General features: G+C 38.2%; 1 protein-coding gene across 1 annotated transcript in view; it reads left to right on the top strand.

The window, feature by feature from the left end:
- itsn1 (intersectin 1 (SH3 domain protein)) overlaps positions 1–24,379 on the top strand; it is a 91,984-nt gene that overhangs the window by 62,434 nt on the left and 5,171 nt on the right. Inside the window, 12 exon segments of the mRNA XM_061911382.1 lie at positions 122–243; positions 2,768–2,891; positions 2,985–3,035; positions 3,038–3,178; positions 15,668–15,789; positions 19,519–19,625; positions 19,766–19,867; positions 21,618–21,699; positions 21,779–21,877; positions 21,950–22,033; positions 22,150–22,233; positions 22,318–22,449. Coding sequence (XP_061767366.1) covers positions 122–243; positions 2,768–2,891; positions 2,985–3,035; positions 3,038–3,178; positions 15,668–15,789; positions 19,519–19,625; positions 19,766–19,867; positions 21,618–21,699; positions 21,779–21,877; positions 21,950–22,033; positions 22,150–22,233; positions 22,318–22,449 — 1,250 coding nt within the window.

The following is a 24,379-nucleotide window of genomic DNA, read 5'->3' as shown; positions in this document are numbered from 1 at the left end:
TTAACCGAGGTATCTCTGTGTATTAGTTACATTTGTATTTATATCACATTTTGTTTTATTAGTCCAGTGAAGTTGGTCCAAATATGACCATTTAATACTTGCTCCCCTGTCTCGTCATCAGAGATTGCCCAGGTCATCGCCCCCTACTGTGCGACAGGAGCGGAGCAGCTGACATTAGCGCCAGGCCAGCTCATCCTCATCAGGAAGAAGAACCCTGGAGGCTGGTGGGAGGGGGAACTTCAGGTACATTAAAACGCATTTAACACCCTCCAAAAACGCACATATTCTGTGTTTCTTTTTTCCAGCTTTGAAAAATCAGTTAAATTTCGAAAGTTAAAGTTAAAGTACCAGGTTAGATGGCTGAAACTTGACCACATAGTTTTGGACAAATGTATCTTTAAAATGGCATCATGACAAAGATATTCCAAATTAGAGATATTCATTTGGTCACCTATTAACTCCCATTGTAACACATATTTTTTGATATACTGAAATTCTGACATGTTATAATGCTTTCACCACAAATACAGAATGGATCCAAGCCTCTCTTTTCCAAATTAGAGGACAATTTGTTCTGGGTGTAATTGCACTTCTCAGCCATTAGTTAATGGGGTGTTTTTGCACAAGTGTTCCTTCAAACTGAACGACTTCAATGCAATAAACAATGATCATGGTGGGTTGTTATTGCTACACAAAGGTGTGCAAAAGTGGTTTTGAAGACAATTTGTGTCCATTTTCAGTGCGTGTATATGCAATAGCGCCACAAAATCCCTAGATGGCGACAGACTGTCATTTCAAGTGGTGCCGTCTTCAATGTTATTTACGTTAAAACAAACCTTCAAAAATAGGTGAAAATACCTTCCATCCATCTATTTTTTACCGTCTGTCTGTCCGGGGGGAGTTGGGCATGCCAGCTGCACTTGCGGGAAAAGCCGGGGCAAGTCGCCGACACCTCATCCCAGGGACAACACAGGCAGACAAGCAATCGTACTCACATTCACACACTGGAGACCATTTGATGTTGGTACCTGTAGAGAACCCATGCAGTTTCCAGGAAGAACATGCAAACTACACACAGAAAGACTTTGAGCCCAGCAATCGAACTGCTGTGAAGCACAAGCGCTAACACCTGCTCCATTGTGCTACCCCATGCAGAATTTTATCTCAAATATTCCACTTTGAAACAAATTTTTTGGAAAACATGGCTTATTTTGTGTTTTTCTCGTAATTAATTAAAATAAAATAAAAATTATATATATATATATATATATATATATTGTATTTGTTTTATTTTTTTATTTATGTATTATTTATTTAAATATATATATATATATTTTTTTAAATTATATATATATACATATATATATATATGTATATATACTATTTTTTTTTACAAAAACAATACAACTTAAAAGACAAAAAAAACAACTTAATATCTATATACTGTAATATATATATATATATATATATATATACATATATACACAACTTTAAACCCTTTCAGTAGGAATAATATTCACAATAGTAGTCATTAATTCAAAAATAAAAATGAATCAAAATCACAGTTGTTATAAATCATTAAATTATTATGAGCTGTAATTTCCTCATCTTAAGTTTTCCAACTAATTTTGGGGAAATATTGCATATTTTGGGATTTTCCGAAAAATACCATAAAATAATAATATTTATATTTTTTTTACAAGGAGCATTAAACAATGAAAAAATAAAACTATATAAAAAATGTTAAAACTATAGATAGGTCTGAAGCTGTTAAATAATTCAAAGCGTTGACATTTTAAAACAAAATAATATGTGACCAACTTACACAATTTTTCAGCTAATTAGGGATAGTGTGACATTTTAGAAACAACACTCACTGTTCCAAAAATAATAAGTAATCAAAATAAGTGTTATAAATATTGACTTATTAAAGGCTGTAATTACCACATTTAAAGTATTCTATTTGCAACTCCTTTTTAGAAAATATTGCATATTGTGTGATTTTCCCAAAAATAATATTTATGTATTTATTTATTTTAAATTTTTTTTCAAAAAGTGCATAAAACATGGAAAAAAACATTACAACATTATAAAAACTTTATATCTATAGCTAGGTCTGAAACTGTCGAATACATTTAATGCGTTGAAAGTTTAAAAACAAAATAATATTTGACTCGTATATCACACATTTTGAGTGTGTCTGTTTTTCGGATAAGTAGGGATATCGTCATTGTTCCTAAAATAATAATGCATCAAAATCAGTATTATGACGTATTGACCTACTAAAGACTGTAATTACCTATTCTAAAATCCATCCATCCATCCATTTATCCATTTTCTACCGCTTATTCCCTTTGTGTCGCGGGGGGCTCTGGTGCCTATCTCAGCTACAATCGTGCGGAAGGCGGCATATACCCTGGACAAGTCGCCCCTCACCGCAGCTAATCTAAAATACTTTTTGAAATTATGCATATTTTGTGTTTTTGTGATCATAAATCTGTGTTTGTTTGTTTTTCAAAAAGAGCATAACATTAAAAAAAACATGAATAAATACAAACCTTATATCTATGGATATCCCTGAAACTGTTGAAGAATTTTAAGCGTTGAAAGTTTGCGAGAAAAGAAAAAGTATGGCTTTTTTGAGCATGTCCGTTTTTCGTCGCTTAGCTGTCTTGGCGTAGTTTTGAATCAGGTCGATCAAAGGGTTAAGACGCCATGAAGCGGTTTGTTGTAAATCCTGATGACGTGCTGCACTCTGATTGGTCAGGCCCGGGGCAAAAAGCGCCAAATTGGCTGGTTTCCCGCCAATTACGTCAAGCTGCTCAGTCCTAGCACCAGCAAGACCACGCCCACTGAGCCCACCCCGCCTAAACTGGCCCCTGCCAGCACAGGTGCTCACCCACACACACACGCACACACACACACACACACACACGCATTACTGTATGGGAGGAGTGTAAACGTGCGGCACGCTCTTTGCGCAGCTGTGTGCCAGGTGATCGGCATGTACGACTACGTGGCTCAGAATGACGACGAGCTGCCTTCCAGAAGGGTCAGGTGATCACCGTGCTCAGCAAGGACGACTGCGATTGGTGGAAAGGAGAGCTCAAACGGCCGGGAGGGTCTGTTTCCAGCAACTACGTCAAGCTCACGACGGACACAGACCCCAGCACGCAGTGTGAGTGATACACACACACACACACAGACAGTGTCACATGTTGCGTGTGTCACAAACTGAAACATCTTTTTGGTGTGATACAAAGTTCTCTACAAGTACACAACACACACCACACTCAGTTGTGGAGACCTTGTGCCTCTCTCCCCATTTGACCCCAGGTTGTTTTGACCCACTGACCTCGACTCTCCTCTGGGTCTCTTTAATAACATCTCCAGACACACACACACACACACACACACACACACACACACCATGTCTTTGAGTGTTCATATGATGTGTGTGTTCCTGCATGTGTTTCTTTATTAGCATTGGTGTTTTCTCTCTCCCTGCACGTGCCCTGGCATGATCCACCATAGATGTAGAGTTTCTAGAGCAGTTCTCCAACCTGGTGTGTTATAAATCATTATTTAAGTGACATTTCATTAGTGGTGTCAAAAGTATTGTTACTTCAATCAATACCCAAGTCCATACCGACGCGCAAAAAAATGCATCAATACAATTTTTTCGGTATCATCTGTACCGAATGTGACAACACTTTTTCCTCAAGTCTCGCTGATTGTTGTCTAGGAAAAAAATGATCCAGTGTTTCAAATATTGAATTATTTATGCAGTGTTTCCCCCAGAGAATGTGTTAGTTAAGGTGGTGACTCTCCAGGGGCAGGGATCAGGGCAGGGGGTTTGTAAGAATCGGTGTAACTCGGCCTGTCGCCATCACGTTACTGCCACCAAAGCCTGGGGTGGCAATAAACTACAGACTGCGCTGAAAGTAGGCCGGCTTCGTCGCGTGACGAAGCCTACAACTTTTCATTGTGTTTTCCTCTCCATTTGCTGAATGGTGATATACGATATATATATATATACTTATATATAACGGGACGGTGTGGCGCAGTGGGAGAGTGGCCGTCCGCAACCCGAGGGTCACTGGTTCAAATCCCACCTAGAACCAACCTCGAGTCACGTCCGTTGTGTCCTGAGCAAGACACTTCACCCTTGCTCCTGATGGGTGCTGGTTGGCGCCTTGCATGGCAGCTCCCTCCATCAGTGTTGTGAATGTGATGTGTGAATGGGTAAATGTGAAAGTAGCTTTGAGTACCTTGAAGGTAGAAAAGCGCTATACAAGTACAACCCATTTATCATTTATTTATTTATCATTTATATCTCGATGTTTTTCCGTAAAGTAAAAACAAAACAGTCCTAGGTACCTGAGATACTAAGTACGTCGTTATTATGACTTAGTAATTCACTAAGTCAGAACAATGACTTAATAAGTCAAAATAATGAGTTACAAGGTCAAATTAATGGCTTACTGTAATTAAGCGTTTGCAAAAAGCGTTTGAAAAAAAGAGTTAAAAATCACTAAGTCAAAACAATGACTTAATAAGTCAAAATAATGACTTACAAGGTCAAATTAATGGCTTACTGTAATTAAGCGTTTGCAAAAAGCGTTTGAAAAAAGAGTTAAAGTGGAGCCACGTGCTGACATATGCTCAACTCATCATGCTTAATTTATTACAGCATTTGGAAGCCTGTAGTTGATTTTTACTGCTCCCCTCACCTCCCAGGAAGTGATGAAGGGTGATGGGTCAAATACAGAGAATCAATTTGCCACACTTAGTGTGTGTGACAATCATTGGTACTTTAACTTTAAGAAGAAGACAAAAGGAATTATTTTTTGCATTCTAACATGTAAAAATGGGCTCGTTCTTGGTAGCGAGCAACGCAGCTAATGTTAGCAATCAATTCTACATCTAAATCACTTTAAAAATGTATTCAAAACCGTCAACAATTCTACTTTTACGTTCTGTAACCTGTCTAATAACCAAGCTGTAGCAACATTGTTATTGTAAGAGTGACAAACTATTTTTCTAGCGTAGTAACAAATCGCTGTGCTACGGTATTAGCCGTAAAAGCTAGCAACAATATGGTATAAGCCAACAACTGCGTCAGCACGAAACGCATTTGAGTTTATAATGCACAACACTGTGATAGGACAACAATTTGTAATGTGTGAAAAACTAACAATCATATTACAGTATCTGTAAAGTATTATTTCATGATTTTGTAGTACACAGCTAGCCAGACAGCGTATGTACTGTAGTAGCAATAACACGCATGATGTGCTTCGTGTATCATGATCAGTATTAAGTGTTACTTACTCGATGGACAGTTGACTGTTTGGTCTAGCTGGCCAGGGACATTTTTTTCAGGTTTATTTGGGTAAGCACTCCATTTATGTTGAAATAGCATGGCTTTAAATTCCTCATTTATATCGTCAACGTCACGCCAAACTCACTCTCTCGGCTTCTGTCTGCTCCAACAACTCACTCTTTCTACGTGATCGCTTCTAGAAGCAGCAGTTCATCCTCATTATATTCAGCTTAAAAAATATAAGGTTGTGAATTGTAATTTGTCCAAAAGTAGTCGTCTTCGTTGTTTGATACCAAGTCTGCCATGATTAGAAGGGTCTCGCGTTTGTTTCCAGGGGTAGGACAGGAATTTGTAGCCGGAAGTCGGAAGCACATTGCTATGGAAACGGAAATAAATGCGGCAAGGAATTACTTCCAGCATTGATTAAATGAAGAAAATACGGTAAATATTGTGCATATCACATCTTATAATGAACGTGTCTTTTACTACATTATATATATACTTGCAGTGTTTATATTGTACATATTACATATTATTATTAAGGTTTCTGTTACTAATTTATATATATATATACTTGCAGTGTGTATATTGTACATATTACATATTATTATGAAAGTGTCTGTTACTACTTTATATGTATACTTACAGTGTGTAAATTGTACATATTGGATATTATTATGAAGGTGTCTATTACTACATTATATATATATACTTGCAGTGTGTATATTGTACTTATTATATATTATTATGAAGGTGTCTGTTACTACATTATATATATACTTGTAGTGTGTATATTGTACATATTACATATTATTATGAAGGTTTCTATTACTACGTTTTATATATATATATACTTGCAGTGTGTATTTTGTACATATTACATATGAAGATGTCCTTTACTACATTATATATATACTTGCAGCGTGTATATTGAACATTACATATTATTATGAAGGTGTCTGTTACTACTTTATATATGTACTTACAGTGTGTATATTGTACATATTGTTATGAAGGTGTCTATTAATACATTATATATATGTATATACTTGCAGTTTGTATATTGTACATATTACATATTATTATGAAGGTGTCTGTTACTACATTATATATATACTTGCAGTGTGTATATTGTACATATTATTATGAAGGTGTCTGTTACTACTTTATATATACTTAGTGTGTATATTGTACATATTATGAAGGTGTATGTTACTAATTTATTTATATATGTTATATATATATATATATTTATATATATATATATATATATATATATATATATATTTGCAGTGTGTAACATGCTTTTTTATTTCTCTTTGCTATTTGGGCTTATTGGACCCTAATTAGAATAAAAACTAAGAATCATCTTTTGATATGATTCACTTAGTCCATAAGTACACAAACGTGTATTTCATATTTAGTGACATGCTAATTTTTACTTTTACACTTTCTTTTTCCAAATTCCATTGTATGTTATACTCTTCTGACACCACCAGATGGCAGTATAAGTGTCCACATAAGTGGCCATGAGACTCCAATTCAGTAGTGTACACAATTTGGAAATAAGAGCTGAAAGGAGCTTTCCATGCATGTGGCCAACTAAGCCTTTAGAGGTTTTACACATATACTTACAGTGTCTATATTGTACGTATCACATATGTACAAAAAGTAGTGGTTTGTATTCTGGAATGTAGTAAATTTTATTTTTATCGTGCGCTCAACTGGGATAGACTCCAGCACCCCGTGACCCTGGGATGAATAAGCAGTAGAAAAATGGACGATATCGAAGAAGTATATAGTGGGAATTCATAGATATTGAAATTGACAACCTTATTTGCATAAAGGGACAAGCCTGCTCTAGATGCTCTACATCTACCTGCACACCCGCCCATGCCTCCACACTCTGCCTCGCTGCACGCTCCACCCACCTAGCACCCAACCTGTTGTTGTTGTTGTTGTTTTGTTTAGTTGTTTTTGTTCATGTTGTTGTTGTCGTCCTCTCTCTAGGATCATATCATTACCCAGAACCCCTCTCTCCTCAAAGCCCTCAAAGAGACCCACTAGGCCATGCCCACTAGGCCACTCAAGCAATGGGACAGCAGCAAGAGGTCACATGACCCGGGGAAATGGCCTCCACCAATAGAAGCCAGAGAGACAGACAGACAGACGGACCGTAACGTTAGAGCGACCCGCCCCCCCCCGTCCCCGTCCCCTACACACCCCTGCCGGTAGCGAGACGTCTGTCTGTCTGTGCGTGGCTCCTCTGCTCACCTCGCCGCCATCTTTCCTGCTCCTGTTCTTTGAGCAGTGAGTAGAGAGGCGGAGGCACGACTCCCTGATTGGACTCATTTACATGTAGTTGTTTTGACTGTGACTGTACACACACACACACACACACATACACACGAACACACAAACGCACGCACGGTGACACGGCCCAAAGCTTGCGTGGCGAAGTGGATAGTGGGTCGTTTTGTGGCTTTAAGGGACTTTCTGTCACTGTTAGAACCAGCGGCTCTCTGCTTTGACCTGTATTCCGACCTCGCTCTGGTTCAGCAGCTTTGCTCACCTGTCGGTGGAAAAGTGCCGGCTCTGCCCCCTCCCCCTACTAACCCCTCCCATTCCCCTACAGCTTCACAGAAAGACCCACTATCTGCCGGAGGACGACTCGCAATGCTAAACTTTTAACGCGCTGGAGGAGGAAGGGGGCGGAGGGGAAGCCGGTTGCACTGGGTCACGTGTCGCACGGCGCCAGGGAGCGAGCAGCCGGAGCGCCGTCGCGGCTTAACAAAGCGGTAGAAAACTCAACTCGGTACAAAGCTTGGGAATTTAACTGTACACACACAAGTCGTTTTGAACATTTTAATGATGTATGTTTTTTTTTATGTTAATGTGTTTTGTTGGCTTGTCTGTTGCTATGACGATCACACGCATACATTCGGTACTCGTGAATCATTCCAGCTGCTCTTGCTGCAAAGGTGTGTATTTGACACCTGGTTGGCTACTGGCTTGGTTTTTGCCTCATCCTTGACTTAAAGCCTGGTAAATCCGAAAGAGAAAGAGATGATGCGGTATTATCTGCTCAAAGATGCGACCTAGTGCGAGTCCTGGATTGTCCTACTCCTCAGTGCTTCAGTCACACGCAGGATTCTCACAGGAACGAGGCAAGAATTCAACCGTACCTAATGTGGTAGAACTTACACACACACACACACGAGTCGACAAACAGGAGCTTAACCTTTTCTTTTTTGTAGCACTGTGACACACCGCAGAAAAGACAGAAGTGCCATGCACTAAAACTTTAAAGTTGCGTGTATTTTCCTCTTTGAGCCGTGACAACAAACCCAAATACTTTATGTTGCACACTTGTCATCCGACCTAATAGTGAACAAGAGAGGTGAAAATGTTTGGGAACATAACGATTCGATCTGATTCCAATTCCTGGGTAATGATTGGGATGTGCCCGCCCCCCCAAGAAATGTATATATATTCAAATACAGTTTATATATATATATTTAAATATATATGTGTGTATATACAAACCCCGTTTCCATATGAGTTGGGAAATTGTGTTAGATGTAAATATAAACGGAATACAATGATTTGCAAATCCTTTTCAGCTCATATTCAACTGAATGCACTACAAAGACAGGATATTTGATGTTCAAACTCATAAACTTTATTTTTTTTTTGCAAATAATAATTATAACTTAGAATTTCATGGCTGCAACGCGTGCCAAAGTAGTTGGGAAAGGGCTTGTTCATCACTGTGTTACATCACCTTTTCTTTTAACAACACTCAATAAACGATTGGGAACTGAGGAAACTAATTGTTGAAGCTTTGAAAGTGGAATTCTTTCCCATTCTTGTTTTATGTAGAGTTTCAGTCGTTCAACAGTCCGGGGTGTCTGCTGTCTGATTTTACGCTTCATAATGCGTCACACATTTTCTATGGGAGACAGGTCTGGACTGCAGGCGGGCCAGGAAAGTACCCGCACTCTTTTACTACGAAGCCACGCTGTTGTAACACGTGGCTTGGCATTGTCTTGCTGAAATAAGCAGGGGCGTCCATGAAAACGTTGCTTGGATGACATGTGTTGCTCCAAAACCTGAATGTACCATTCAGCATTAATGGTGCCTTCACAGATGTGTAAGTTACCCATGACTTGGGCACTAATACGCCCCCATACCATCACAGATGCTGGCTTTTGAACTTTGCGCCTATAAAAATCCAAATGGTTATTTTCCTCTTTGTTCTGGAGGACAACACGTCCTTTGTTTCCAAATATAATTTGAAAAGTGGACTCGTCAGACCACAGAACAATTTTCCCCTTTGCATCAGTCCATCTTAGGTGAGCTCGGGCCCAGCGAAGCCGGCGGCGTTTTAGGGTGTTGTTGGTAAATGGGTTTGGCTTTGCATAGTAGAGTTTTAACTTGCGCTTACAGATGTAGCGACCAACTGTAGTTACTGACAGTGGTTTTATCAAGTGTTCCTTAGCCTATGTGGTGATATCCTTTACACACGGATGTCGGTTTTTGATGCAGTACCGCCTGAGGGATCAAAGGTCTGCAATATCATCGCTTACGTGCAGTGGTTTCTCCAGATTCTCTGATTCTTTTGATGATTTTATGGACCGTAGATGGTAAAATCCCTAAATTCCTTGCAATAGCTCGCTAAGAAATGTTGTTCTAAAACTGTTTGACGATTTGCTTACAGAGTGGTGACCCTCACCCCATCCTTGTTTGTGAATTACTTAGCATTTCATGGAAGCTGCTTTTATACCCAATCATGACATCCATCTGTTCCCAATTAGCCTCCACACCTGTGGGATGTTCCAAATAAGTGTTTGAACATCAAATATGTTGTCTTTGTAGTGCATTCAATTGAATATGGGTTGAATTTTTTTTTTTTTTAATCAATTTGAACATCAAATGTTTTCTTTTTAGCATATTCAACTGAATATGGGTTGAAAATTATTTACAAATCATTGTATTCCGTTTATATTTCCCTCTAACACATTTTCCAAACTCATATGGAAAGGGGTTTGTATATATATATATATTTTTCACATATATATGTTTATGTATCTATATAATACACACGTATATGTATATATACACACATATATATGTAAAAATATAAAACTATATAATATAATTTGTGTATATATATATACACATATAAGTGTGTATATATGTATATATATATATGTATATATATACACATATGTGTATACATACACATTTATGTGTAATAAAATAAAACTATATAATATAATTTGTGTATATATATATACATATATAAGTGTGTATATATGTATATATATATACACATATGTGTATACATACACATTTATGTGTGCGTATATACATATGTGTATATATATATAAACATGTGTATATATATATGTATATATACACATGTATTTATACGTATATATCTGTATATATACACACATTTATATATATATGTATATGTATGTATACAAGTTTATATATATATACACACATATATGTACATAAAAATGTGAATGTGTCTATATACATATGTATAAATACTAAAAAATCGATTTGAATACGTTGTGCGATCCAGAATTGATTCTTATTTTTTAAAAAATATATATTTTTTCATATATATATATATTTTTTTTTTTATATCCAACAAACCACTACACAGCAATACCATAAAAATGCAATCCAATTCCAAAACCAAACCTGACCCAGCAATAAACAGAGCAATTGAGAGGAGACACAAACACAACACAGAACAAACCATAAGTAGTGAAACAAAAATGAATATTGTCAACAACAGTATCAATTTTAGTTATACTTTAAGCATAGCAGTGATTAAAAATCCCCCTTTTACATTATCATTAGACATTTATAAAAAAAAAAAAAAGAACAATAGTGTCACAGTGGCTAACACTTGCATCGCATTTCATAAGCTTGACAACACACTGTCCAATGTTTTCACAGAGATAAAATAAGTCATATTTTTGGTTCGTTAATTAGTTAAAACAAATTAACATTATTGCAATCAGTTGATAAAACCATGTCCTTTATAAATATAAAAGCGTTTTTTTTTTTTATCTACTACTCTGCTAGCATGTCAGCAGACTGGGGTAGATCCTTCTGAAATCCTATGTATTGAATGAATACAGAATCGTTTTGATTAGGAAAAATAACGTTTTTGAATCGAGAATCGAATCGAAAAAATCGATATATTATCAAATCGTGACCCCAAGAATTGATTTTGAATCGAATCGTGGGAGACCCGAAGATTCGCAGCCCTAATAAATACACATGTATATAGACACAAATATATATGCTTATATATGTAAATATACACGTGTGTATATATCTGCGTGTGTATAAGTACATATACACACACTTTTAAATATACATATACAAGTTTATATATGTATACACATTATTGTACATAAAATGTGTACATGTCTATATACCGGTACATATGTATGAATACACATGTATATAGACACAAATATGTATACTTATAATATACGTATATATACACGTGTGTATAGATGTGTATATATATACGTGTGTATATATACACATGTATATGTACTTATACGTGTATATACTGTATGAATATTTTTATGAAAGTATATACACACACGTGTGTATACATATACTGTATATATATATATATGTATATAGACATATATTTACACGTGTATATATGTGTATGTATTGATATATACATACATATTATCTCATAGGATTTCTTCGATATCGTTTTTCGAAAAAGTTCAATTAGAATTGGAGTAAATAAGAATTGCGAATCAGGTGTAAATCCATTTTTAGTGCTCCTCTAGTAAGTGGTAGATTTTCTCAAGGCCTATACTCGTACTGATGGGCAGTTACCATGACAACACAGCCCATTCCCACACATAACCCCCCCCCCCTCCCATCCTATTAGTTCCCATAGCAACAGACGAGTACTGTAGCGGTTGCCATATCTGATTGTTTCGTTTGTCCAGATGACAGTATTGTGATTTCAGTGTTTACCCTTACAAGAGAAATGAAATGATCAACATTTCTTTTCAAAAATTAGCACAGTTGTTATTAACCTGCTGGCGCCGATGACGGTGCTCGCGCGCGCGTTTTTTACCGGGTCAAAGTCGATTGGGACTGGCAGTATTTTTTTTTTATTAACCTCAAAACAAAAAGGCAGAGCGGCGCTCCTCATCAGCAACAACCATTTTAGGTAGACCGCTTTTATTTGACCGTCCTGGATGAATGGAGTCGGCCACTACTGTGGCGTTTAACGGCTTTGCCGATGAATAAATGAACATCATCAAGGCGCACTTGTCAGTGCGCGTGCGGGTGCACGAGCGTGTGCAAACGAGGCGTGAGTGAGCTCTTTTATCAAAGATTTTATTAGCATAAAGGATGAATGCATTGTACAGAATGTCGGCACGGCGCTAATTAGTCCAATATGCTCGTTGGTGCAGATTTTAATGAAGCGGTGACTCTTGACTGGTCCTGATGATTAAACGCTCTGAGACACACCGGTGACCCCTGTCCTCGTTACTCTCACACATGCGTGCTCACACACACACACACACACACGCGCTCAATTAAAAATGGACAGTTTTACTGTTGGACTTAAGGTAATGCAAGTAACTGTTGCTTGATCATCAGAAGATCATAGCACTTGCACACAGTGGAACCTCGATTTACGAACCTAATTTGTTCATGAACATGGTTCGTTAATAGAAAAGTTTATATAGTGAAGCTGAGTTCCCCATAAGAAACAATGGAAATAGTGTTTTATTTTTTTGCAGCGTTTCACAGGCCGAATAAAATAACGATGCGGCACATAAATAATGTGGCAAGCTACTTAAAAGATTGTGTTTAACCACATGATGACGTGGTAGGACATAATAAACTTTGTAGCGGACCAAATGAATGATTTTGCACGTTACATAATGTGGCGGACCACATTTAAACATTTCGTCAATTGACGTGGCAGGCAACATACGATGATGTGGTGGACCACATAAAAGATGTAGTAGGCCATGGAAAAAAATATGGCAGACCAAATAAATGATGTAGCAGGTCACACTAAATAATGTGGTGGACCACATTTAATGACTTGGCGGTTCACAATAAAATATTTCTCAGGGCCACAATAAATGATATGGCGCGCCACGTACAATTATGTTGCGTGTCACATAAATTATGTGGCGGGCCGAATACATTTCGTTGCAGGCCATGTAAAATAATGTGGCGGACCACAAATTTGATTTGGTAGGCCATTTGAAATAATGTGGCGGACCACATAAATGACGTGGTAGGCCATTTGAAATAATGTGGAGGACCACGTTTAATGACTTAGTGGTTCACAATAAAAGATTTCACAGTGCCGTGAATAAATGACGAGGTAGGCCACGTACATTGAAATGGCGGGTCACATAAAAGATGTGGTTGGCCGCGTAAAATAATTTGGCAGGCCACGTAAAATAATATGGTGGACCATATAAATAATGTGGTAGGCCTTATGAAATAATGTGGCGGGCCAAATAAATGATGTAGCAGGCCACATAAATTAATGTGGTGGATCACAATAAAAGTTTTCACAGGGCCACATACAATGATATGGCGGGCAACATAAAAGATTTGGTTGGCCGGACAACAGAATGTGGCAGGCCACTTTTGCTACCTTGAAGGCTACTTCAAATAATGTGGCGGACCATATAAATGACGTGGTAGGCCGTTGGAAATTATTTGGCGCGCCAAATAAATGATATAGCAGGTCAAACAAAATAATAGATTTCAATAAATGACAAGACGCGCCACCACGTACAGTGATGTTGCGTATCACACAAATTATGTGGTGTGCCACATAAGTTATGTGGCAGGCCAAATTAATTACGTTGCAGGCCATGTAAAATAATGTGGCGGACAACATATTTGATTTGGTAGGCCATTTGAAATAATGTGGCTGACCACATAAATAATGTGGTAGGCCACGTAAAATACTATTGAGGACTACCTTAAATGACTTGGCGGCTCACAATAAAAGTTTTCACAGGGCCAAAATAAATGACGAGGCGGCGATATGGCAGGTCACATAAAATGTGGCAGGCCACCTTAATTTATGTAGCAGGGCACAAATAATGTTGCAGACCATATAAACTATGTGGTAGGCCTTACAAAATTATGTGGCGAACCAAATAAATGATGTAGCAGGCCACGTAAAATAATGTGTTGGACCAAATAAATTATGTAGAAGGTCACATATTTTAACGTGGCGGACCACGTTAAATGACTTGGCGGCTGACAATAAAAGTTTTAACAGGGCCACAATAAATGACAAGACGGCCCACATAAAAAGATGTGGTTGGCCGCTTAAAATCATGTGCTGGACCACATAAATCATGTGGCAGGCCACATAAAATATATGGCAAACTATATAAATGACGTGGTAGGCCATGTAAAATAGGGTGGTGGGCCAAATGAATGATTTAGCAGGCGACATAAAATAATGTGGTCGACCAAATAAATTATGTAGAAGGTCACATAAATTAATGTGGCGGACCACATTAAATGACTTTGCGGCTGACAATAAAAGTTTTCACAGGGCCACAATAAATGACAAGGCGGGCCACACACAATGATATGGCGGGTCACATATAAGATGTTTGGACCACGTAAATGAAGTCGCAGGCCACGTAAAATACTGTGGCAGACTATATAAATGATGTGGGAGGCCATATACAATAGTGTGGCGGAACAAGTAAATGATGTGGCAGGTCACAAAATAATTTGGCAAACCATGGTAGATGACATAGTGGCCCACATTAAATTATTTTGCAAGGCCACTATACATGAAAAGGCGGGCCACTTCTTCCTGTCTAAGCCCACAGCAATTCCCTCTTTCTTTCCTGGTTGCTTTGTTTGACTTTTATTGAGTTAGCAAAATAAACAAAACTTGGTGAATGGCGAGAAAAGAAACACGCTGAGACGTGACGGCATAAACTGGATGTGCGGGCCTCCGCCTCTTGTATACTGTACTGCACAGGAAGTGATGTCATCAAGACGGCAGCGAATAAATGAAGCGATCGCACACAAGAATATTTGCCGCGATGTAAAAGTTGGTCAAGTGAAAAGTTTGAACATCGAGGTTCCACCGTTTGTGCGTCACTCGGGGATTGGTGTTCCGTGAAAGGAAGAGCGCCACAAGTAAACCTTGCTAGTTTTAAGAAGGAAATGAGTGTTCTGACCTCAGGTATGTACCTTGCCATTCCTCTTGATAGTTCTGGCTTGTTGGCTCGCGTGTGTCATGCCGCCGCCTGTGGCGTGTTGCAGGGTGCGCCGACCTCCACCTGCTGGACATGCTGAGTCCCATGGAGAGGAAGCGGCAGGGATACATCCACGAGCTCATCGTCACCGAGGAGAACTACGTCAACGACCTGCAGCTCGTCACCGAGGTGAAAACGCTCGCATTGGGGGCAGCCCTGGAAATAGCGGTCAGATTAGGTGCTATTTTGTCACCATCAACGAAAAAAACTCAAGCCAGTGACCACTAATCGTATATAATTACATACACAGAATTTACTTATATGACCAAACCAAACAACCTTCCCTAGTCATGGTGCAGAAAACAAACAAACATGGTTGCACATAATACATGCTGCTTATTGAACTTTGTGGATATTATAAAAAATAAAACTCCAATCGGCATTAAAAAAAATGAATTTTTTTCATTTAAATTCATTACAAAGCATGATGGGAAAATGAAAAACACGCTTTCCACACTTACCCATGTTTTGTGCTTTTTAGTTGCTTGATATTTCTGATGGATTAAAAAATGGATTGCCTCTCCAACAAAAGTAAGATTCAACTTTTCTAAAAATGTGCTAGTTCGATGCTGATATACATACCAGTGACCACATCTACATGTATATGATTGCATACACAGAATGTACTTATATGACCAACACCAAACAACCTTCCCTAGTCATGGTGCTCATTGAATTTTGTGGATATTATAAAAATTAAATATAAACTCCAATCAGAATTAAAACAAATATAAATTAAACCCATTTAAATTTGTTACAAAGCATGATGGGAAAATGCAAAACACGCTTTCCACACTTACCCATGTTTAGTTCATTTTAGTTGCGTGATATTTTTGATGGATTAAAAAAAAATGGATCGCCTCTCCAACAAAAGTAAGGTTCCACTTTTCTAAAAATGTGCTAGTTTGATTCTAATATACTTAGCAGTGACCAATAATTGTACATTCATGATTACATGCACATAATTCACTTATAAGGCCAAAACCAAACAACCTTCCCTAGTCATGGTGCAGAAAACAAACAAACATGGTCACACTTAACACATCCTGCTCATTGAACTTTGTGGATATTATAAAAAAAAAAAAAATCCAATCAGCTTAAACAAATATATAATTTAAACCCATACATTACAAAGCATGATGGGAAAATGCAAAACACGCCTTCCACCCTTAACCATTTTTGGTGCATTTTAGTTGGTTGATATTTCTGATGGATTAAAAAAAAATGGATCGCCTCGCCAACAAAAGTAAGGTTCCACTTTTCTAAAAATGTGCTACTTTGATCCTAATGTACGTACCAGTGACCACTAATTGTACATCTATATGATTACATGCACAGCATGCACTTATATGTCCAAAACCAAACAACCTTCCCGAGTCATGGCGCAGAAAACAAACAAACATGGTCACACTTAACACATCCTGCTCATTGAACTTTGTGGATATTATAAAAAATAAAACTCCAATCGGCATTAAAAAAAATGAATTTTTTTCATTTAAATTCATTACAAAGCATGATGGGAAAATGAAAAACACGCTTTCCACACTTACCCATGTTTTGTGCTTTTTAGTTGCTTGATATTTCTGATGGATTAAAAAATGGATTGCCTCTCCAACAAAAGTAAGATTCAACTTTTCTAAAAATGTGCTAGTTCGATGCTGATATACATACCAGTGACCACATCTACATGTATATGATTGCATACACAGAATGTACTTATATGACCAACACCAAACAACCTTCCCTAGTCATGGTGCTCATTGAACTTTGTGGATATTATAAAAATTAAATATAAACTCCAATCAGAATTAAAACAAATATAAATTAAACCCATTTAAATTTGTTACAAAGCATGATGGGAAAATGCAAAACACGCCTTCCACACTTACCCATGTTTAGTTCATTTTAGTTGCGTGATATTTCTGATGGATTAAAAAAAAATGGATCGCCTCTCCAACAAAAGTAAGGTTCCACTTTTCTAAAAATGTGCTAGTTTGATTCTAATATACTTAGCAGTGACCAATAATTGTACATTCATGATTACATGCACATAATTCACTTATAAGGCCAAAACCAAACAACCTTCCCTAGTCATGGTGCAGAAAACAAACAAACATGGTCACACTTAACACATCCTGCTCATTGAACTTTGTGGATATTATAAAAAAAAAAAAAATCCAATCAGCTTAAACAAATATATAATTTAAACCCATACATTACAAAGCATGATGGGAAAATGCAAAACACGCCTTCCACCCTTAACCATTTTTGGTGCATTTTAGTTGGTTGATATTTCTGATGGATTAAAAAAAAATGGATCGCCTCGCCAACAAAAGTAAGGTTCCACTTTTCTAAAAATGTGCTACTTTGATCCTAATGTACGTACCAGTGACCACTAATTGTACATCTATATGATTACATGCACAGCATGCACTTATATTTCCAAAACCAAACAACCTTCCCGAGTCATGGCGCAGAAAACAAACAAACATGGTCACACTTAACACATCCTGCTCATTGAACTTTGTGGATATTATTAAAAAAAACTGCAATCAGCATTAAATAAAATCTAAATCTAATACAAAGCATGGTGGGAAAATGCAAAACCATGGTAGATGACATAGTGGCCCACATTAAATTATTTTCCACACTTACCCTTGTTTGGTGCATTTTAGTTGCTTGATATTTCTGATGGATTAAAAAAAATGGATTGCCTCTCCCAACAAAAGTAAGGTTTTACTTTTCTAAAAATGTACTATTTTGATTGTAATATACATACCAGTGACCACTAATTGTACATCTATATGATTACATACACAGCATTCACTTATATGTCCAAAACCAAACAACCTTCCCTAGTCATGGTGCAGAAAACAAACAAACATGGTTACACATAACACATCCTGCTCATTGAACTTTGTGGATATTATGGGTTGTACTTGTATAGCGCTTTTCTACCTTCAAGGTACTCAAAGCACTTTGACACTACTTCCACATTCACCCATTCACACACTGATGGAGGGAGCTGCCATGCAAGGCGCTAACCAGCACCCATCAGGAGCAAGGGTAAAGTGTCTTGCTTAGGACACAACGGACGTGACGAAGTTGGTACTAGGTGGGGATTGAACCAGTGACCCTCGGGTCGCGCACGGCTAGTCTCCTACTTCGCCACGCCGTCCCTATTATTTAAAAAAAAAAAAAAAAAAAATTCCAATCAGCATTGGAAAAAAAAATACATTAAAACCATTTAAATTCATTACAAAGCATGATGGGAAATTGCAAAACACGCTTTCCACACTTACTCATCTTTGGTGCATTTTAGTTGCATGATATTTCTGATAGATTTTAAAAAATGGATTGACTCTCCACAAAACTAAGGTTCCACTTTTCTAAAAATGTGCTAATTTGATGCTAACACACATAGGCTTTGTTAGTGGCAGGCTACTTATTAGCACTGGCGATTTTACATGGCGGTTTCAACACCTCCAAATTTGGTACTGAAAACTACAACAAAGAATCAAACGGCTGGTGTGTACTTACATTATTAACACTTTTTAGGGCGCAACAAGAACACACACCAAAAACTATACACTACTGCCATCTAACGTCTTGGACTTATAAGGGGGGCATGCGTTTTGAAGCTGACTTAAAGACAAGACAAGAAGCAAATCAGGGGAGATGACAAAGGGGGAGGGAAATGCATAATTCCCAAAATTTGGTATCAATTTCCAGGTGCCAGGGATTGGTACCGCGTCGGTTCAAATGTGACATAAGTATTTGACACCTTGCTGATTATAATCTTACGATGGAGTCCCAAGTTGCATTATTTTAACTGAAGCTGGTCGACCTTCCGCGCAGATCTTTCACAAGCCTCTGCTGGACTGTGAGCTGCTGAGCGAGAAGGAGGTGGCTATGATCTTTGTCAACTGGAAGGAGCTCATCATGTGCAACATCAAGCTGCTCAAGTAAGCCATTTCCACGTTTTTGACACGGTCCAGAACAGGGGCGCAAACCTCGGGCGGTTCCTGGGGTGACGATTCTCCATTCAACATGTTGATGTTCCACAAAAAAAAAACTTGCACCCAAAAAAACATGTTGTCTTCAGAGCTCTCCGGGTGAGGAAGAAGATGTCAGGTGATCGCATGCCGGTGAAAATGATTGGCGACATCCTGACCAATCAGCTGCCACACATGCAGCCATACATCAGGTGACCACACACACCAGGACCAGGGGTCTACACTTTTACATTTACAAACCCCGTTTCCATATGAGTTGGGAAATTGTGTTAGATGTAAATATAAACGGAATACAATGATTTGGCAAATAATTTTCAACCCATATTCAGTTGCTTATGCTACAAAGACAACATATTTGATGTTCGAACTGATAAACTTTTTTTTTTTTTTTTTTTTGCAAATAATCATTAACTTTAGAATTTGATGCCAGCAACATGTGACGAAGAAGTTGGGAAAGGTGGTAATAAATACTGATAAAATTGAGGAAGGCTCATCAAACACTTACTTGGAACATCCCACAGGCGTGCAGGCAAATTGGGAACATGTGGGTGCCATGATTGGGTATAAAAACAGCTTCACAAATAATGCTCAGTCTTTCACAAGAAAGGATAGGTAGGTAGGTAGGTAGGTCTTTATTGTCATTGCAACAAGTACAACGAAACTTTGTTTTTAGCACAAACCTGTACAAGATTAGACAAACAAACAGTGTACAGGGTTACAGAACAAGAACGCTGATGGGTCGCCATAAGGCGCCCCATAAAAGATGGGAAAAAGGTAAACGCTGGGGAAGGATGAGTAAAAAAATACAATCCAGACTGGGTACACCCTTTTGTGTACAACTGCGTGAGCAAATAGTCAAACAATTTAAGGACAACGTTTCTCAAAGTGGAATTGCAAGAAATTTAGGGATTTCAACATCTACGGTCCATAATATCATCAAAAAGTTCAGAGAATCCGGAGAAATCACTCCACATAAGCGGCATGGCCGGAAACCAACATTGAATGACCATGACCTTCGATCCCTCAGACGACACTGTAATCAAAAAACGACATCAATCTCTAAAGGATATCACCACATGGGCTCAGGAACATTTCAGAAAACCACTGTCACTAAATACAGTTTGTCGCTACATCTGGAAGTGCAAGTTAAAGCTCTACTATGCAAAGCGAAAGCCATTTATCAACAACATCCAGAAATGCCGCCGGCTTCTCTGGGCCCGAGATAATCTAAGATGGACTGATGCAAAGTGGAAAAGTCTTCTGTGGTCTGACGAGTCCACATTTCAAATTGTTTTTGGAAATATTCGACATCGTGTCATCCGGACCAAAGGGGAAGCGAACCATCCAGACTGTTATCGACGCAAAGTTAAAAAGCCAGCATCTGTGATGGTATGGGGGTGCATTAGTGCCCAAGGCATGGGTAACTTACGCATTTGTGAAGGCACCATTAATGCTGAAAGGTACATCCGGGTTTTGGAACAACATACGCTGCCATCTAAGCCCCATCTTTTTCATGGACGCCCCTGCTTATTTCAGCAAGACAATGCCAAGCCACATTCAGCACGTGTTACAACAGCGTGGCTTCGTAAAAAAAGAGTGCGGTTACTTTCCTGGCCCGCCTGCAGTCCAGAGCTGTCTCCCATTGAAAATGTGTGGCGCATTTTTATTGAGTGTTGTTAAAAGAAAAGGTGATGTAACACAGTGGTGAACAACTACTTTGGCACGTGTTGCAGCCATGAAATTCTAAGTTAATTATTATTTGCAAAAATAAAAATGTTTATGAGTGTGAACATCAAATATGTTGTCTTTGTAGTGCATTCAATTGAATATGGTTTGAAAAAGATTTGCAAATCATTGTATTCCGTTTATATTTACATCTAACACAATTTCCCCACTCATTTGGAAATTGGGTTTGTATTCTCCTGGTCCATGTGGTGGCAGGTTCTGCTCGTGTCAGCTGAACGGAGCCACGCTGATTCAGCAGAAAACTGACGACAACCCTGAAATCAAAGACTTCCTCAAGGTATCTGTCCGTCCATTTGTCCAACGACTCCATTGACCAGCACTGAGAAGCCATCTTGTCCCCTTGGTCTTTGTGTTAGAGGTTAGCCATGGACCCTCGCTGTAAGGGCATGCCTCTGTCCAGCTTCCTGCTCAAACCCATGCAGAGAGTCACGCGATACCCGCTCATCATCAAGAACGTACGTATCACACACACACACACACACACACACACACGCATGCACACGTTGAATTCCATCTGCCGCCAACAGATCTTGGAGAACACCCCAGAGTCTCATCCCGACCACAGCCACCTGAAGGCCGCCCTGGAGAAAGCCGAGGAGCTTTGCTCTCAGGTGACCGTCGACTTACTTTCAGCGGGTGGTCACGCCAGAACGTTGTCATGGTTACCGCCCTGCCGCTGCGGTAGTGGAGGAGGGGAGGAAGTGATACGAGAGGCTGTTGTGTTCAGGTGAACGAGGGCGTGAGGGAGAAGGAGAACTCTGACCGTCTGGAGTGGATCCAGGCCCATGTTCAGTGTGAAGGCCTGTCTGAGGTTCTTCTTCTTCTTCTTCTTCTTCTTCTTCTTCTTGGTCACGTCCAAGCAAGAAGTCCTCTTCATGCGTGTCGTTTCTTGCAGCAACTGGTCTTCAACTCGGTCACCAACTGTTTGGGTCCCAGGAAGTTCCTCCACAGCGGCAAACTTTTCAAAGCCAAGAGCAGCAAGGAGCTCTACGGCTTCCTCTTCAACGACTTCCTGCTGCTCACACAGGTGCGCCCACACATCTGAAAATTAAACCCAGCGGAACCTCGACTGACAACTTAATAGGTTCTTGAACAGGGTTTGTAAATGGAAAAGTGTGTATATTGAAGCAGAGTTCCCTGTAAGAAACAACTGGCAACTTAATAGGTTCTTGAACAGGGTTTGTAAATGGAAAAATGCGTATATTGAAGCAGAGGTCAACATAAGAAACAACTGGCATCTTAATTGGTTCTTGAACAGGGTTTGGAATGGAAACGTGTGTATATTGAAGCAGAGTTCCCTGTAAGAAACAACTGGCAACTTAATTGGTTCTTGAACAGACAACTTAATTGGGTCTTGAACAGGGTGTGTAAATGGAAACAGTGTGTACATTGAAGCAGACCTCCACATAAGACAGTATGTTGTAATGTATCGTGTGTGACATTTGACAGTGTAGTCTTCCTCTTCTTCTTTTTTTTTTCTTTTTCTTCTTTTTTTTCCTTTTTGTTCTTATTTGGTCCTTTTTTCTTATTGTCTTTATTTGTCCTCGTTTTCTTTTCTTTCCCCCCTTTTTCCTTTTTGTATTTTGTACTTTTTCTTCTTTCTTTTTCTTTTTTCCATCTTGTTTTTCTTTGTTTTTCTTTTTGTGTCCGTTTTCCTCTTTTTCTTTTCCCCTTGTTCTTCTTTTTTCTCTTTATTTTTATTTAAATGTTCCTTTTTATCATCTTACTTTTTTCCTTCATTTCTTTTTTTTTTGGTTTTCTTCTTTTTTCCATTTTCTTCCTTTACTTTTTGTCTTTTACTTTTTTCCCTTCTTGTTTTCTTTTTCTATTTTTATTATTTTCTCCTTTTCTTTATTTTATTTCTTTTTCAGTTTTTTTAAATTTTTTTTATTTTTTTTTATTTTTTTTTCTCCCCCTTTTCTTTTATTTCTTTTTTCTTTGTCCTTTTTTCTTCTTATTTTTTTCCTTTACTTGTTCTCTTTTACTTTTTTCCCTTTTTCTTTGTCTTCTTTTTCTATTTTTATTTTTCTCCTTTTCTTTATTTTATTTCTTTCTCAGTTTTCTTCTTTTCTCTATTTTTTTTCTTCTTTTGTTGGCTTCCAGTGGGGCGGTATAGCTCGGTTGGTAGCGCGGCCGTGCCAGCAACTCAAGTGTTGCAGGTTTGATCCTTCCGCCATCTTAGTCACTGCCGTTGTGTCCTTGGGCAAGACACTTTACCCACCTGCTGCCAGTGCCACCCACACTGGTTTAAAATGTAACTTAGATTTTTGGGTTTCACTATGTAAAGCGCTTTGAGTCACTAGAGAAAAAGTGCTATATAAATATAATTCACCACTTTTTCTTTTTCCCCCTTTTTTCTTTATCTTTTTTCCTTCCTATTTTTTTCCTTTTTATTTGTCTTTTTTCTTTTGTCTTTTTCTTACTTTTTTCTTTATTTTTTTCCTCTTGTCTTTTATCTTCTATTCTTATTTTTTTTTTTCATTTTATTCTTTTTTGTGTTCCTTTTTGTTATTTTTTCCTCACCTTTTTCTTTTCCGTCCCTTTTATTTGTTCTTTTTTCTTTTTGTTCTTTTTTCTCCATTTCTTCTTTTTCCTATTTTTCCTGTGTTTTGTTCTTTATTAGCACCACTAAATGGTCCCTAGTGTGTGAATGTGAGTGTGAATGTTGTAAGTCTATTCGTGTTAGCTCTGCAATGAGGTGGCGACTTGTCCAGGGTGTACGCTGCCTTCCGCCCGATTGTAGCTAAGATAGGCTCCAGCATCCCCCGCGACCCCTAAGGGAATAACCGGTAGAAAATGGATTTGATGGATGGATCTTCTTTTTTCCTTTTTCTTTTCCATATTCCTATTCTTCTTGTCTTGTAGTGAGTACTTCCTGTCACTGACAATGCGCACTTGGGCACTGAAAAGACTCGGCGTCAGTCTGCAAGTGTCTGCTTGTGTTTTGTGTTAACGTT

The sequence above is a fragment of the Nerophis ophidion genome, linkage group LG09 (genome assembly GCF_033978795.1).
Source record: "Nerophis ophidion isolate RoL-2023_Sa linkage group LG09, RoL_Noph_v1.0, whole genome shotgun sequence".
In the NCBI taxonomy this organism is placed as follows: Eukaryota; Metazoa; Chordata; class Actinopteri; order Syngnathiformes; family Syngnathidae; genus Nerophis; species Nerophis ophidion.
Note: the sequence above shows the minus strand (reverse complement) of the source record. Positions and strands in the feature narration are given on the sequence as shown.